This window comes from Puntigrus tetrazona, chromosome 7, assembly GCF_018831695.1.
Source record: "Puntigrus tetrazona isolate hp1 chromosome 7, ASM1883169v1, whole genome shotgun sequence".
NCBI classification, from domain to species: Eukaryota; Metazoa; Chordata; class Actinopteri; order Cypriniformes; family Cyprinidae; genus Puntigrus; species Puntigrus tetrazona.
In genome coordinates this window covers 36,603,951-36,617,926 of record NC_056705.1, presented here as the reverse complement: position 1 = coordinate 36,617,926, position 13,976 = coordinate 36,603,951, and the positions used below count along the sequence as shown (strand labels likewise).

At 37.5% G+C, this 13,976-nt stretch overlaps 1 protein-coding gene across 3 annotated transcripts in view; it reads right to left on the bottom strand.

The window, feature by feature from the left end:
- The window catches only part of usp47 (ubiquitin specific peptidase 47), a 26,262-nt gene that overhangs the window by 6,555 nt on the left and 5,731 nt on the right, over positions 1-13,976 (bottom strand). The window contains exons 2-20 of one of the 3 annotated variants that reach the window (XM_043244049.1): positions 12,964-13,023; positions 11,583-11,777; positions 9,373-9,486; positions 8,495-8,648; positions 8,310-8,406; positions 8,013-8,158; positions 7,819-7,898; positions 6,370-6,519; positions 5,320-5,415; positions 5,092-5,244; positions 3,710-3,868; positions 3,483-3,614; positions 2,846-2,922; positions 2,674-2,729; positions 2,463-2,575; positions 1,632-1,736; positions 1,308-1,515; positions 1,006-1,121; positions 405-524 (exon numbers count right to left, since the gene is read on the bottom strand). In XM_043244049.1, coding sequence (XP_043099984.1) covers positions 405-524; positions 1,006-1,121; positions 1,308-1,515; positions 1,632-1,736; positions 2,463-2,575; positions 2,674-2,729; positions 2,846-2,922; positions 3,483-3,614; positions 3,710-3,868; positions 5,092-5,244; positions 5,320-5,415; positions 6,370-6,519; positions 7,819-7,898; positions 8,013-8,158; positions 8,310-8,406; positions 8,495-8,648; positions 9,373-9,486; positions 11,583-11,777; positions 12,964-13,023 — 2,331 coding nt within the window. Of the gene's footprint in view, positions 1-404; positions 525-1,005; positions 1,122-1,307; positions 1,516-1,631; positions 1,737-2,462; positions 2,576-2,673; positions 2,730-2,845; positions 2,923-3,482; positions 3,615-3,709; positions 3,869-5,091; positions 5,245-5,319; positions 5,416-6,369; positions 6,520-7,818; positions 7,899-8,012; positions 8,159-8,309; positions 8,407-8,494; positions 8,649-9,372; positions 9,487-11,582; positions 11,778-11,911; positions 12,224-12,963; positions 13,024-13,976 lie in introns of those variants that run through there. The other 2 variants (XM_043244051.1, XM_043244050.1) reach the window with 2 other exon arrangements.

Sequence of the window (13,976 nt, the reverse complement as noted above, 5' to 3'; positions counted from 1 at the left end):
TAGCAAATAAACAGTATGTTTGATATAATTTATGTTGTGTATTTCAAATCTACTACAGTTAAACTACCATTATTGCAAAACAAATGTGGGCCAATTTAGTCCCAAGAAGAACTGATGTAGTACAATTACAAGAATATTACTTTTTTTTTTTGGCAAGTATTTTTGAAAGTCATGCATTTTGCACTTAAATGTATATCATAAGAGGGATAGTGAAATCTCTTAGATATTTTATTGGAGGAGCAATAATTGTATGCCATGCATGACCCTAAACTGTTTATGAAAAACAGTCATGTTCTACATTGCTCATGATGTTGACTTCGAAGGTAGCTGCCTGTGTAGACAGCGAGGAATCTCACTTAGTATTAGAAAAGATTCATTATGAAGTAAGCGTTATGCAAGTGAACCTTGTTACTCCTGAAGAAACCTTCTGCTTTCAGAGTCTTGTTGGGCACATAAAGAAGCCGAAGGTCATTATAGCAGCGCTCTAAGACGACACGCATCGTCTCCGCACATAGCCCCGTGGCCTGAGAAGAACACATCAAGGTGTCAAGATGTTAGCAGACATTTGTTTCAACAGTCTTGGCACTTTCCACAAACAGAGAACGAAACTGTGTTTTAAATTCCCTAAAATATATATCTGGTATGTGTTTATAAAACTAAACTATTGGGGGAAAACAAGATAAAATTAAGATAAATAAAACGTATAAAAAATAAAAAAAACAAGGATGTCAGATTTTGCTTGTATGTACAAAATGTAACTTTGGTAATTCAATACAAAATGTAAAACAAAACAACAACAAAAAAAACTATGTACAAATTATGTACAAAAAAGGGGGGACTTCATACATTATAGTAATTTAGTGTTGGATAATAATTTTTGTAACATCTAACTGTTCTCTCTAGACTAAACAGGACTTGGGCACTCATTGGTAAAAAAAATAATAAATAACAGGTCACAATTTTTTACCCTATTTAAGTATATGAATCAGAAATTAGATTCTGTACCTGTGCAATGAGTTGCTTAAACTCTGTAATAGTCTGGTTGAGATAAGCCCTGACACTGACTGGTGCAGCAATAGACTCGCTCTTTAAATCCACCACATGGACCTTCACCATCACCTCTGCAATAAAACACACAAACATTGTCAGCAGATGACAGACAGAGAGTTCATTTTGAAAAGATATCAGGTCAACCATAACAAAAAAATCTTAGAACTCTAGACAAATTAATTCCATCATGTAATTTTGTTCCATTTGATTGCAGATTTTTAGTTAAACATATTGCAAATGTTCTGCCCAGTAAATACCTCCAGGTTTGTATGGCTGGAACACTTGATCGGGCCTGCGGATCTCCAGGAGGAGGTCAAACATGTATGAAGACTTGACCCCGCCGAGCAGCAGACCCATGGGCATGTCTTCCTCCCCTTCGTATGAACGTTCTAGATATTCATGAAACTCATCGTATTTGACCAATCGACAGCAGTCCAGTGGCACCACTCCATCAAGATCCATGAGCTGATAACCCAGAGGACAATCACACAATGCACACAAACACAATTAAGCGATAAGTGACCAATTAAGAGAAACTCAAAAGTGAACTATATAGACAACTTTGCACTGGCCTTGTTCACCTTATATGCCATTTCTGTTGCTTCTCTCAGAGTTTTGTCCTTGTGAACCTCCAGCTTATTCTCCATCATCATCATCTTCACTGGATGCATGCAGAAGAGCTTGATCTGATGGAACAGAACAGAATAAGACTTTATTGTAAACACAGGCTCTGTCTACACAGCACACGTCTCCTACGCATCAAGGTTTGGTTTCATTTTTTTTTTTTTTTAAATAGGGTCTGCAGTTGAAACAACCTTAAAGTATTTATATATTTTACAACATCCTTGTACTTTTTTGCTATCAAGTGTCTAAATGAGAGTACAGAGGTTGTCAGGGACATTCATCCCACTGTATAAATAAACTCATCTACTCAATGTATACTGTGTTTATAATTGAAACTTTCACTGAAAATGTTCTTAAATGACTGAAAGAGTCGTTGGAAGCTTAATGGTGGTGATGTTGAAATCATGTGACCATTCAGCAGTTTATTCATATCTAGTTTTATTAGCTTTTTACTTCAAAATTCCTGTGTTGTTGTGATCATTTGAGAAGATATGTTTATGAACATCTGGTTTTTATAAAGGGAAACAGGGTGAGGCTAACTAGTTGACTGCCATACAAGAATACATCAACACTGCAGAATTCTATGAGTAGGAGAAGAACTGTTGAATAAAGTCGTTATTTGTTTTTGGTGCAAACAAAAAAGTATTATCTCTGCTTTGTAATTATGGTTGAACCGCTGATGTCACATTGGACTATTTTACCAAAGTCCTTGGTATGTTTAAATGCTGTCTAGGTTGGAACAGTCATTAGGGTTTGGAACAGAGCCCAAGTACATTCATGCAGTTCACCTTGCATGTGTTGCGCTCAATCTCTCTTTGTCTCTTCTCTTGTTCTTCAGACTCTTTCTCTCGCTGCACCAGTCTCTTTATGTGCTCTGGGAAGTCCTCTACTTCCAAGAATTCTGCAAAACACACACAGAGTATATTAAATTCCAGGATCTCAGACAGGGAACAAGATCGCTAAGAATGCTTTTTTGATAAATAACATTCAACATCTTACTTGCATTCCTGGAGGGGTCTTTTAGTCTGTACATGAGCATGTATGCATTTGTAGAGCTGTTGGGGTGTAAAATGAGAAAATTTGATAAAAATGGATGTCATCCATGGCATCCCAAGGGTTTTCTTTGGCTTTTTAGAAGATCACAAATGTAGGACTAGTAGGGTTCACACACCTGGCAAAGGCACTGGAGTAATAGCCTCTGCTCCCTGAGGAACCGCCATATGTCTTCCGGATGTCATCCTGCGTGATCTGGAAGTCACACATGACGGCGTTAACACAAATTATAACCCTTCAATCCTGTCTTTACCTTACAAACAAAATAGATATAAAGCTATATAGATTTATATTGTCAAGTGCAAAAAGGATCAAAATAAAGAAAGTAATACCCTGTCAAAATGGGTAGAAAGGGTTGTACAAAGATTTGGGTGAAAAGTGTGTATATTAGGGCTGTAACTGTACACGCGTCTTTAGGTTCAGCACATGTGTCGTGTACAAATTGTTTTAACCAAAGCACGAGTGAAACATCACTGGAAATATATGTATAGTTACTTTCAATAAAAAACAAAAAGGTTCATGTTTTAGATAATGTCCGTTTGTTTTAGGAAATTTAAACAACAAATGCCATTTCGGTGATTTGGCAAGACTGTATACATGCCTTATTTCAAATGGGGTTTGGGGTTTAAAGTAGCTTTGAGGTCATCGCAAACCATAGTGTGTATATATATATATGAATAATCCACGCAATTATTGGAGACCCAGTATTTTTGTTTTCAAGTGAACTGCTTTGAGACTGATGCTGGCTGGCTGACCTTGCTGACGTGCTGGTCATTGAAGCTGTACCACTGGCTGTCACTGAAGGACTTAATGCAGGCGTAGTAGTGCCCACCTGCAGCACTCCCAGAATGCACCATGACCGAGAACAGTTCAAAGGTCAAGGAGCTCTATAAGGGAGACAAGAAAAAGCATGTTCGTCTTTCATCTTCCATAGTTCAATACAGCACTTCGGCATTAGTTTTCAGAGAGGACATGAGGTGACCTTTGGTTTGAGCACCCGCTCTGCGCTGCTGGTGTTATCCAGACAGATGCCCTCATCCACAGCATCATCAGTGGAGAAATCATTGCTCATCTGGTCACTGTGACAGCTTCCTTCATTCTCCGCCCCACTGTCGGTGCAGCTCTCTGTCTGAGGTGATTTCTGTCAAAACATGCAATAAATGCTTTAAAATGACGTGTCACACTTTCAAAATCCACTAGTGCTAACATTCTGGTCTCAACACTGAATAATAAGACTATCAGACATGTGCATGGAGGGGACATTCACAGAAGAAATGTTCTTGTTGTCAGAAACAAAAAACAACGACAGAGGGCAAAAGTACAGAACAGTTTATTCTTGACATTCTTGAAAAAAAGGAATGATCACGGTATAAAATGCTCAAAAGCTAAATCGCACTAATTGACAAGTTTGTTCTTGGCTAGGGATGGGAATCATTAAAAAACGCAGGGACAAAAAAAACAAAAAAAAGTAGCCACTAGCTCCTATATGAAAAAAAACTTAGTGTTTTGTTTTATTTTTTAATTATTATTTTACTGTTATGTGCTTATGTCTCATCTTTTCTCGACTTTATCAGCATAATCCATATTCAGTCTGTTTTTCTTTATTAACAAAATGCAATTTTATAGGAGTTAAATCATGTAGACACAGACTAAAGGAATAGTCAAAACAGCCTGGTTAAGTTTTTTTTTTTCTTCCTCTGTGTTCAGCAGAACAAAAAAAACTCATACAGATTTGGAACTACTCGCGGTTGAGTAGATGACATGTTTTTGTTTTTTTTTGGGTGAAATATTCCTTTAAGTAAAAATATCAATATGCAACAGCATGTAAATATAGGAAAACACTTATTTTTCTACCTAATTGGAAAGAGAATGGTTGTAAATGTGTTGTTGTGTTTGCAACAACATTGCATTGCAGTGTTTGCAAGCTTTACACATTTTCTGCAGTTTGAAACCAGTTAGAAAACCAGTATATCATTGGTTTATAGAGAAAACTAGTTCACCTTAAGCTGTTTTTTTTGTCTTCCATGCTTAAAATAGACAGCACAAGTAGTGCTGTGGCAATGACCGTAGTACCGGTGGGTGTCACTTATTAGTTATTCATGAGACCACATGTCCTTAATGCTATGAGAAGCTTGTCTTTACAAGGCGTAACTAATCAAACAGCCTATATAAACAAGTTCATAAAACTCAACCAGAATTGAACCCAGGTCTGTTCACAAAATCAGAAAGCAGAAAATCAGAGAACCTATCATAAAAGGTTACTAATGACACATATGAGAAGTTAAGTGTAAAGATGGTAGATGAGATCCTCAGTTCATTAATTATGGACTCAATAAGCATACAAGACATAGAGCTGCATCTCACCTCATCCTCGACGTCGATGAAGGGGCTCATGTCCAGCTCTTCTGGGAAGGTCATACGGTCATTGAGTTTAATGCGGTGCATAGTGGTGTAATCAAAGTCGAAGCGTTTCAGCTGCAGAGTCAGCAGGTATGGGAAATGGAGGAATCTCAGACCCTGGAGACATAAAAACACTGCATCAGAAACTGAAATGTTGTACAGGACACAATCTTTGTCTGTGATCTGAATCACCTTGCGGGCATCACATTTCTTTTTGCAGCGCTCACAGAAGTATTGGTTGGGACCGTCGAGAGTCTCAGGCTGGATGAAGGCTTGCAGGGCTTCTTCCTGTTTGACATAAAATCAGTGGACAATGAGAACAAAATGTCGATCCAAAGTTTAATGAGGTTGCTACTAAACAACTATTTAGACAATAATTGTTTCACACTGCTATTTTTTTACTCCGCTGTCATTTACACATTGCATTTGACATTTAGTATCAGGTGCTGTCATTGTCAACTAAAACTATTAAGGTCCTTGCACACCATCCAACATTTTTGTGGGTGTTTTTACGTATTCATCGTCTTTCCTATCAAAATGCTTGTTACGGATGCAAAAACACAGAAAATCAAACCTGATCGGATTATTAATTTTTTTATGACAGACGAAAGTTCTCAAGGCAGTGGCAAACATACGGCTGTATAAAAATGCAAACACAAGGTGAGGTCATATTTATTTTTTACGTGCAAAAGATTCAGATGAATAAGACTCAGTATAAGGACCTTTAAACATTGTTTTCATTAGCTGAAATAAAAGCTAAATATTACAAAAAAAAAAACTATCCAAAAAATTGTAACTGTGAGATTCAATTTTCTTGGAAACTGAAAATAAGTTTAGGTACAATTTCTATCATATTTAAAAAAGGAAAAGACGACAAAAAAAAATTATAAAATAAAAAGGACAGAACCGTATAAAATTAAAACAAAGTACAATATTAAAAATTAAAATTGTAAATAAATAGCATAATACTGCATAATTAAAAATTACAATATTCAGCGCTTTGGATGACAAATATTTACAAATATCTTCTGACTGGCTGTGTTTGTTTTTTTAAGACCAATGTACATTAGTAGCTCTTCGCATACATCAATGGTCATTTTCCATTACAAAAAGTAATAAAAATCAACAAACAAAAAAAATATGTTGGCAGAATAAACAATTAAAATTTAATTCTGCATCTGCTAGCCAGCTATACTCTTAACAGCTACAAAAAAAAATGACCATAATGACAGCCAGACGTACCACGCTGCCAAAAGCCTGGCTGGCCCCGAAGGGCCTGATGACCAGAGGGATGTCCAAGTACGTGTCAATCCTCCAGCTCTCATAGCCACACTCCAAACAGCGCACATAGTCCTTCAGTTTACCCTGGTACAGCTGGTTGATCAGGTCAGCCTGGAAAAACAAAAAAAAACAAAAGACAGTACATCAAAACTTTGCATATACCAGTAATCACAAAACTCTTCAGTAAACACCCACACATTCAGAATGAAACTTACAGAGAGTCCAATAGCATCAAATTCTAAGTAACAGATTTTCTATTATAGATACTATTCACATAATTTGGGTGAAAAAGTTGAGCTAAAAATGGGAAAGTGAATTTCAGAGTGTCTTTGGTATGTGACATGAATTAATGACAGCAGAGCTTTAGCTGCACGAGCTTCACAACTTGTGTAAAACCTGATTATCATGTTCTCCAACATGATTAGAGAATGAACCAAAGAGGTTAAGTGTGGGTCAAAATCTGGCTTTGGTCGGTCATCAAGTAACGCCAGTCCATCACCGACTATCTCTCCTGCTAGTTTTTTGTAATGGTACCTTTTCAAATGATTGGGAATGTCAAATTTGCTTGGAAGCCATTAATGAGGGGAGCTGTTTTTTTTACGTTCTGTATATCTGCTAGGGCTGCACAAAATTGAAAAACTTACATTGTGATATTTAGTTATACATTGCAGTATGAAGAAAAATAAATAAATACATATCACCAGATGACTAGAACAGCTCTCACGATCTTCTATTTCAAACTGTGACACATAGATGTCCTGTTTTTGTTCAACTCAAAGCGTAAATACATGTAGAAAATGCATCCTTGAGTTGCGGCTGACACAGAAGACCTCCAACAGATATTCTTCAAAATTACGCCATGGTGATGCAGAGAGAAACAGGAAATGTTTGAAATGTCATAAAATTCTATTGAACCACTAATGGCAGATGGACTACTTTTTGCCTTCATTATTTTGCAGTCAATGGGAACAAACCTTTTACAGGTTTGGAACAACATGGGGGGTAAGTGACTAATCATTTTGGGGAGGAGTACCCCTTTTTATTACTTTTATTACAGCGCAATAAACATAGTTTCACTTCGACAACCAGTTTTGCCAACTTACTGACACAAATACAGAGATTTAAAGTCTTACGGCACCAAGCTTAGAAGAGAACAATGAACCGAGTGTAGAAACATAAAAACCCGTATAGAAAATCTGCAAAGTTCAGAGCGTGGCCCCTGACCCCAACCCACACTGAATAGGTAAAATCCAGTCCAGACTCGGCTGCTGTTTACACAGCAGAAAAAGCTTGAAACTTCCTAAAATTCTTTGTATTTCACTCAACACTGGGTCTTTTGTCCAAGTCTGGAGACCTCATTGGTTGTGGATTAGCATCATGTGATGAGGAGGCAGGGCTTGCATCACATACCTGCTCGGTCTGTTTCCACTTCTGCTCTAGCGCATCAAACATGACTCTGCAAAGCTCCTGGACGTCGTGCTGCTGCCAGGCTGCAAGAAAAACAAGGTAAAGAGTTTCACAGTAATCCAGACTCCTGCTATCTGATCACAGCAGCATTAATGTGGGTAAAGTTTCCCAAAGAGACGTTAAGGGAAGCCTCGTACCCTCACTGCTGTCCCAGCCAAAGCTGCGGGTCACGTCAGTGGTCTCGATGGCACGCTTTTTACTGGTCTGAAGAAGCACAAATAGCCTCTGGAGCTGGTACGGGATACTGGTGACCGGATCCTCCTCCGACTCCTCAAACTCCCAACTGGTGCAGAAACATTAAAAACACAGCTGGAGTTCAAATATCTGACTTAATTTTTGCATCAACGATTGCAGGAACGGTGCTTTATGTTGGTATTGCTTGAATCTAGATCTATAATCTAGTTCTCCCACTAAACTTGACACGGACTACTTACTTGTAGAGCGCATTCCTGAACTCCGGAGTCATGAACAGGGTCTGCAGGAGGCTGTTCAGGTAACAGGTCATTGCTTGGTTGACCAAACCAACATAACCTTGAAAGCAGAGGATACAAGGCAAATCAATCTATTTGGCAAAATTGACATGTTCTTCTTGACCACTGCATGTTGAATGAGGTTCTACCTGTCTCTGATTTGTTCAGTATAGAGGAGTAGGAGTAACTGGGGCTGCTGTAGTCGCTGCTGCAGCCGACAGTACCATCCCGTGGTAAGGGTCCGATGAAGCGATCCTGAGAGCTGTCATCAAGACCACTGCTGTCTGCCGTGCCAGATTCATCCTGTAAGAGAGTTACATTGCTCACCTTCTAGTTTTATTCCATGTTTGACGAATTAAGATCTCATGCCAAAAGGATATCAAATTAACACATTTTATTATAATTCTTTTTCTTAAAATATTGCATTCATATTGTGTGATTTCTTTCCTTTCTACTTGAAATAAGGCAGGAATAAGGTAACGGCCTGTCAGAAAGCACTTCCTTTGATAATTTGCCTCTTTAAGATGAACCGCGTGTTGCATTTCTCCGTTCCAAGTCGCTTTGGATAAAAGTGTCTGATAAATGAATCAATAAAAATGTAAATGTAATCTAAACTGAATTTCAAGCACAACTGCACAGTTCAAGTCCAAAGTCTGCCCCCCATTTGAAGCTTTCTTTGCACTTTTGTTCAAATACGAAACAAATAAAAGAAGATAGATCAAACAGAATCGAAAGGTAGATTTTTTTCTTTCTTTGCCTTTGTGTCTGATACATAAAGACAATAAAGCAAGACAAAAATAAATTGATAAATAGACAGACAGGTCATTAGATAAACAGAGCTATATAGCTAGACAGAATGATATGACGGAATAAATAATTAAATAATTAGGACTATGTAGATAAAATGACAGAAATACTACTCTGACCACGGTACAACTAATTAAAACAAAATCCATACTAAAGAATAACAAACGATTGAAAAAACAAAAGAACAAAACCTAGTTAAACTGCTGATATGGTGACTCACTGAAGCAATCTGAGGCTGCTCCCCGTCCTTGTCTGTGAGCTGCAGAAAGTTCCTTTTTCCCGCCTCAAAACCGGACAACACCAGGGACATCTCACTGGCCTGGTCCAGAGGAGCCTATAAGTGTAGATTTGAGACAGAGGGGGAAAGAGAGGTAAGGATGAAAAGCGAGAGGCAGCGAAAAATAATCAGAACGACAAATGACAATGTTTGTATTGGAACACAATACAAAAAGCAAGTCTATACATGCAGAAACACTGCAGAAAAAAAAAACCTTCAGAGAGAAAATAATCAACCTGATGTACTGCAGATAACCCACATCTCACCCCAGGATTCAGTTGTGTGTAAGAAAAGGCTGTGCTACCTGAGGGATAACATGTACTAGCAATTTAGCCACAGGTCTGGACACGCTAATGTTCCGCTGGCGGGGAGAGTAACGACAGAAACAGGCCCTAATCCACTGACCTACTCTGAGAGTTACCTGCAGCTACAGACTCTGTGCTGGGTCAGTGCTGGGATTAGCACACAATTAGATGGAGAACGAAGCATGAGTCCATGACACAGCTCCATCCAATCATAGCACCGCAGAGGTGTGGTAACACCATGGTTCTGACGCTGTCTGTGTAACTTCATGTGTGAATTACGCTCATGTTTGGAATTCATAGAAAAATTGTAAATTATTTCTATTATTAAAAGACAGGAACACACTAATGACTTCTGAGTCATTAGTGTGACTCAAAAGTCACTAATGAGTCAACACTAAATAGTGTCAAAAGTCACAATCAGGCAGCACATTTAAAAGTCATTCAGTGCATCCCGTCCCCAACAAGCTATTGAGAGCAATTTCAGGTTTGGGTTTGGTCTTACATTTGACAGTACTGGTTGGGTTAAGTTCCTTCTTGTACACTAAACAATACAAACCACTGTAGTATATGTGAATAATTAATTCATAAGCAGGGCATAATCATATATTATTACTACACGGGGGGAAATTGTAAACAAAGCAAAAAATGTACTGGATTGTTTCACCAAAAAATTATTACTTCAGCTTACCTGTTTCAAAATCCAAAACATATTAGATTTAATTCAAATGTATTTTTTTTTTTAAATACTTTGTAATTGTTCGTAAAATTTACAAGCAAAATATTAAAAACAGCGACTATTTGCACTAAGTGTAGAGGCTATTTACAAGTGCAAGTGGCATATTTTCTTAACGATGGATGCTATTTATACACCAAGTGGAAATAGCAGAATTTTTTAGTCATATGCTATTTACACTATAGCAGGTTTTTCTCTATTTATACTACTATTTGCAAATAGTGGCACTTATCTGCACCTCAGTATTGTAATACATTACAAAACAGTAATAAAGTAACCCTAACCCTACCTTCTCTTTATTTCAATTAAAACGAATGCTTTTCTGATGCAAATAAAAATTTGAAAAAGGAGAAAAAATGTTTGCCAAAAGGCGGATTTGAACCCGTGTCGACCGCGTCAAAACGAGTATGACACACCTTTACTATCTTGTGTAATGTTCACTCGGCCAATCATACGGTGGGGGGTGGGGTTAGTGTAAATAGCCTCTGCCAACAAGGTGGGCTATTTGTACTTAGTGTAAACAAACACTCCTTTAAAGTAAATCCTGCACCAAAACTTTCACGCTGTATACTACTGTTAAATATATTTTTAAAAGAATCACTACTTTTTAAATCGGCGAGGAAAGGGTCAGTAAAGACATTTATAATAAATACTGTTCTTTTGACATTTCAATTCCAAAAATCTTTTCAGCACTGATCAAAAATGTTTTTATGAGCAGCAAATCTGCATATTATAATGATTTCAGAAGGAGAGTGTTAAACTAAAACTAAGCTGATGTTGAAAATGCAGCTTAGCCATCGCAACTTGATGTGAAAATATGTATGTTTCATGATTTTAATTGATTAATAAAATTTAATTTAACCATTAAAAAGGAGTTGAGTTGAAAAACTGTAATTCAGAAAAATGTTTAAACAGAAAAAAATATATAAACAAATGTTAACAAAAAAATACTACAGAATTTGGGAAAAATACACAATCTTAAAGACCCTAAAAGGAATATTTCACCCAAAAAAAATGTATTCTGTCATAAATTTTTATCTCTTTTCATTTTGTGGTGAAACATGGCATGCTTTTGAGTAATCAAATGAAGTTGTGTTTTTTGGAAGGACTCTCACCATGTCTCCAGTGTTGGCCCAGGCCAGGCAGAAAGTGCCGTTCACATATCCAGCCTTGAGAGCCACATCCTCGTAAAATTTGTTGACGGTGGTGGAGGCGGGCAGGTTGAGCGTCAGCCTCTCATTGACGGTCTTGGCATTGGTGGTGTCCTGCACGATACACAGCACTCTCGGCTCCTCCGCTGCACTTTCGATCTGCAAAAGCACGAACGCACACGGCCAGTTTACTTAACCAAGCACAGACATCAGTTTAAACTGAGCTCCGGTAATTTACAGTACAAAAGCAATAAACAAGCAAAGTGCAACAGTCTTCTTGTGCCATGCAATACCATCAAAGATCCGTCTAATCGTTATGCAACATCCTGGAAGACATGGTAGACTAGGAACTATGTACACACTTCAAAACTGAACTCAAATAATACAAAGCTACTTAGGTTAGATTTCTGCAATCCAACATGAACAAATCAAGGTTAAACAAGGCTAAAAGCATAACGGTGCCTCGAGCAAACCTAATTAATCAATCAAAACTGTAAACATTCGCATTATTAAACATAGCCACATTTAAATGTAACTGTAGAACTAGCTCCAAAAAAAGTTATGGAAGTTATGGCTTCAGTGTTCACAACGCGGTCAAAGCTATAATGTGGACTCCATGACTGATGGTGGTTGGTTAATTGCAGGTGTTGTTTACAAAGCAAAGCCATGGTCTTTTAATACGCTGTCTGAGTGTCTGCTAAAGAACTCATCGTGTTACCAAAAGTGCTGACTGAGAATACCAAGAATGATGCAAGCAAAACATTTCCAAGTATATATCTGTTGGGAAATTTCTTTTTATGAATTTAAGTTTTAATAACAAAACTTCTTGCTTTTCCTTTTTATTTTACTTAAAGGTTTTTAAAATGATTGTCTTTTATAGCTTGGACATTCATAGATATATGCACAAATAGTGCAGTCCTATAAATATTGCTATGTGACGCCCGCTTTTAACGATCCGCTTAATTTCCAGTCGATAAAATAAAATCTATTCCTACAGTTTTTCTTTGTGGATATTCTGCATCACTAAGAAAAGTCAAATGAAACTGGAATGTTGATTCATGTTGACTTTAATCTTATCGAGTAAAGAAACACACCCTAAAAAATATTTTATATATTTACAATATTATATTTTGGATAACATTAAATATTAGATTTTTATAAGATTTTGTTCTCTAGTATTTCTAGACCACAGCCACAAATTCCCATCTGCCTGTAAGTTTCAAGCCCTCAGAACCAGCTGATTTTTTCCTGACGTCTTTTTTTTTTTTTTTTTTTTTTTTTAGAGTTAGTGTCGAATTAATCGCCATGCCACAAACACACACGCATGCGACGCAAACGCGGCTACCTGTGAGAACCTCTTCTGCATCTCCTCAAAAATACTCTGCCTGCAACTCCAAAAAATACCCTGATGACAAAACAACAATAACGCACTGTTCAAGAGAAGTCAAACCAGCCCCGAGCGAAAGGCTGAGAATCACGATCTGAGCCATGCTGATGTCTGATATCTGTTAAAGGTCAATACGCAAGAGAAGAATAGAGATCTAGAGGAGAAAATGTGAAGATGCCACTGTAAAAGACACACAGATGTCAACACAAGCGGGGGCATTATCAGATTACAGGGTATTTTTATCAGGGATAATATCGTTAGGTGCTCATGTGAAACAGGTTGGCCTGTACTTGAGCGGCTGGTATACATTATGACAAGATCTTTATCTCAGTGAAGACTTTTAACTACGCAGGGATGGACGATACGCATCAAATATCCTTAATATATTCAGATTTTCTTTTTGATATACCATTTTTCAACACGACGTTGTAAAATGGCGAAAAATATTTCTGGTTCACCCGAAATGCTTAGAGAAGAATGTGGTATTTTGCAGATTTTGTGTGCATATAAATATTAGAAAGGTAGAACATAATTTATATTCAATATAGTCTTTTCCATTATTTAAAAAAATTATTAAATGTGCACGGCATTACCAAGTCTGAAAAACAATTTATACAAATATTTTTAGGTTTCCCATGATGTATATGACTTACTATGCTGCCCATATGATTAACGGTGTTACATTATCTTTCCATTTGGAAGCTAGTTAAACGTATACTTCTACACACTGGGACCAAACGGCCCGGTGGATCAACATTTCCAAGCGTAGGTTCCAAAGTTGGACATGAGTTGTAATATAGCTCATGTTCTGGTCCCTTGGGGGGGTGTGATAAAAATGGTGAGCTTGTGGTGCAATGTGGATGACATCAATAGCTGAAGTGAACAAAGATTCCTACCTGGCACACAGATGCCAGCTGATGGAAAAAAAGAGACGGAGAGAGAAAGACTGAAAGAGAGAGAGAGAGAGAGGC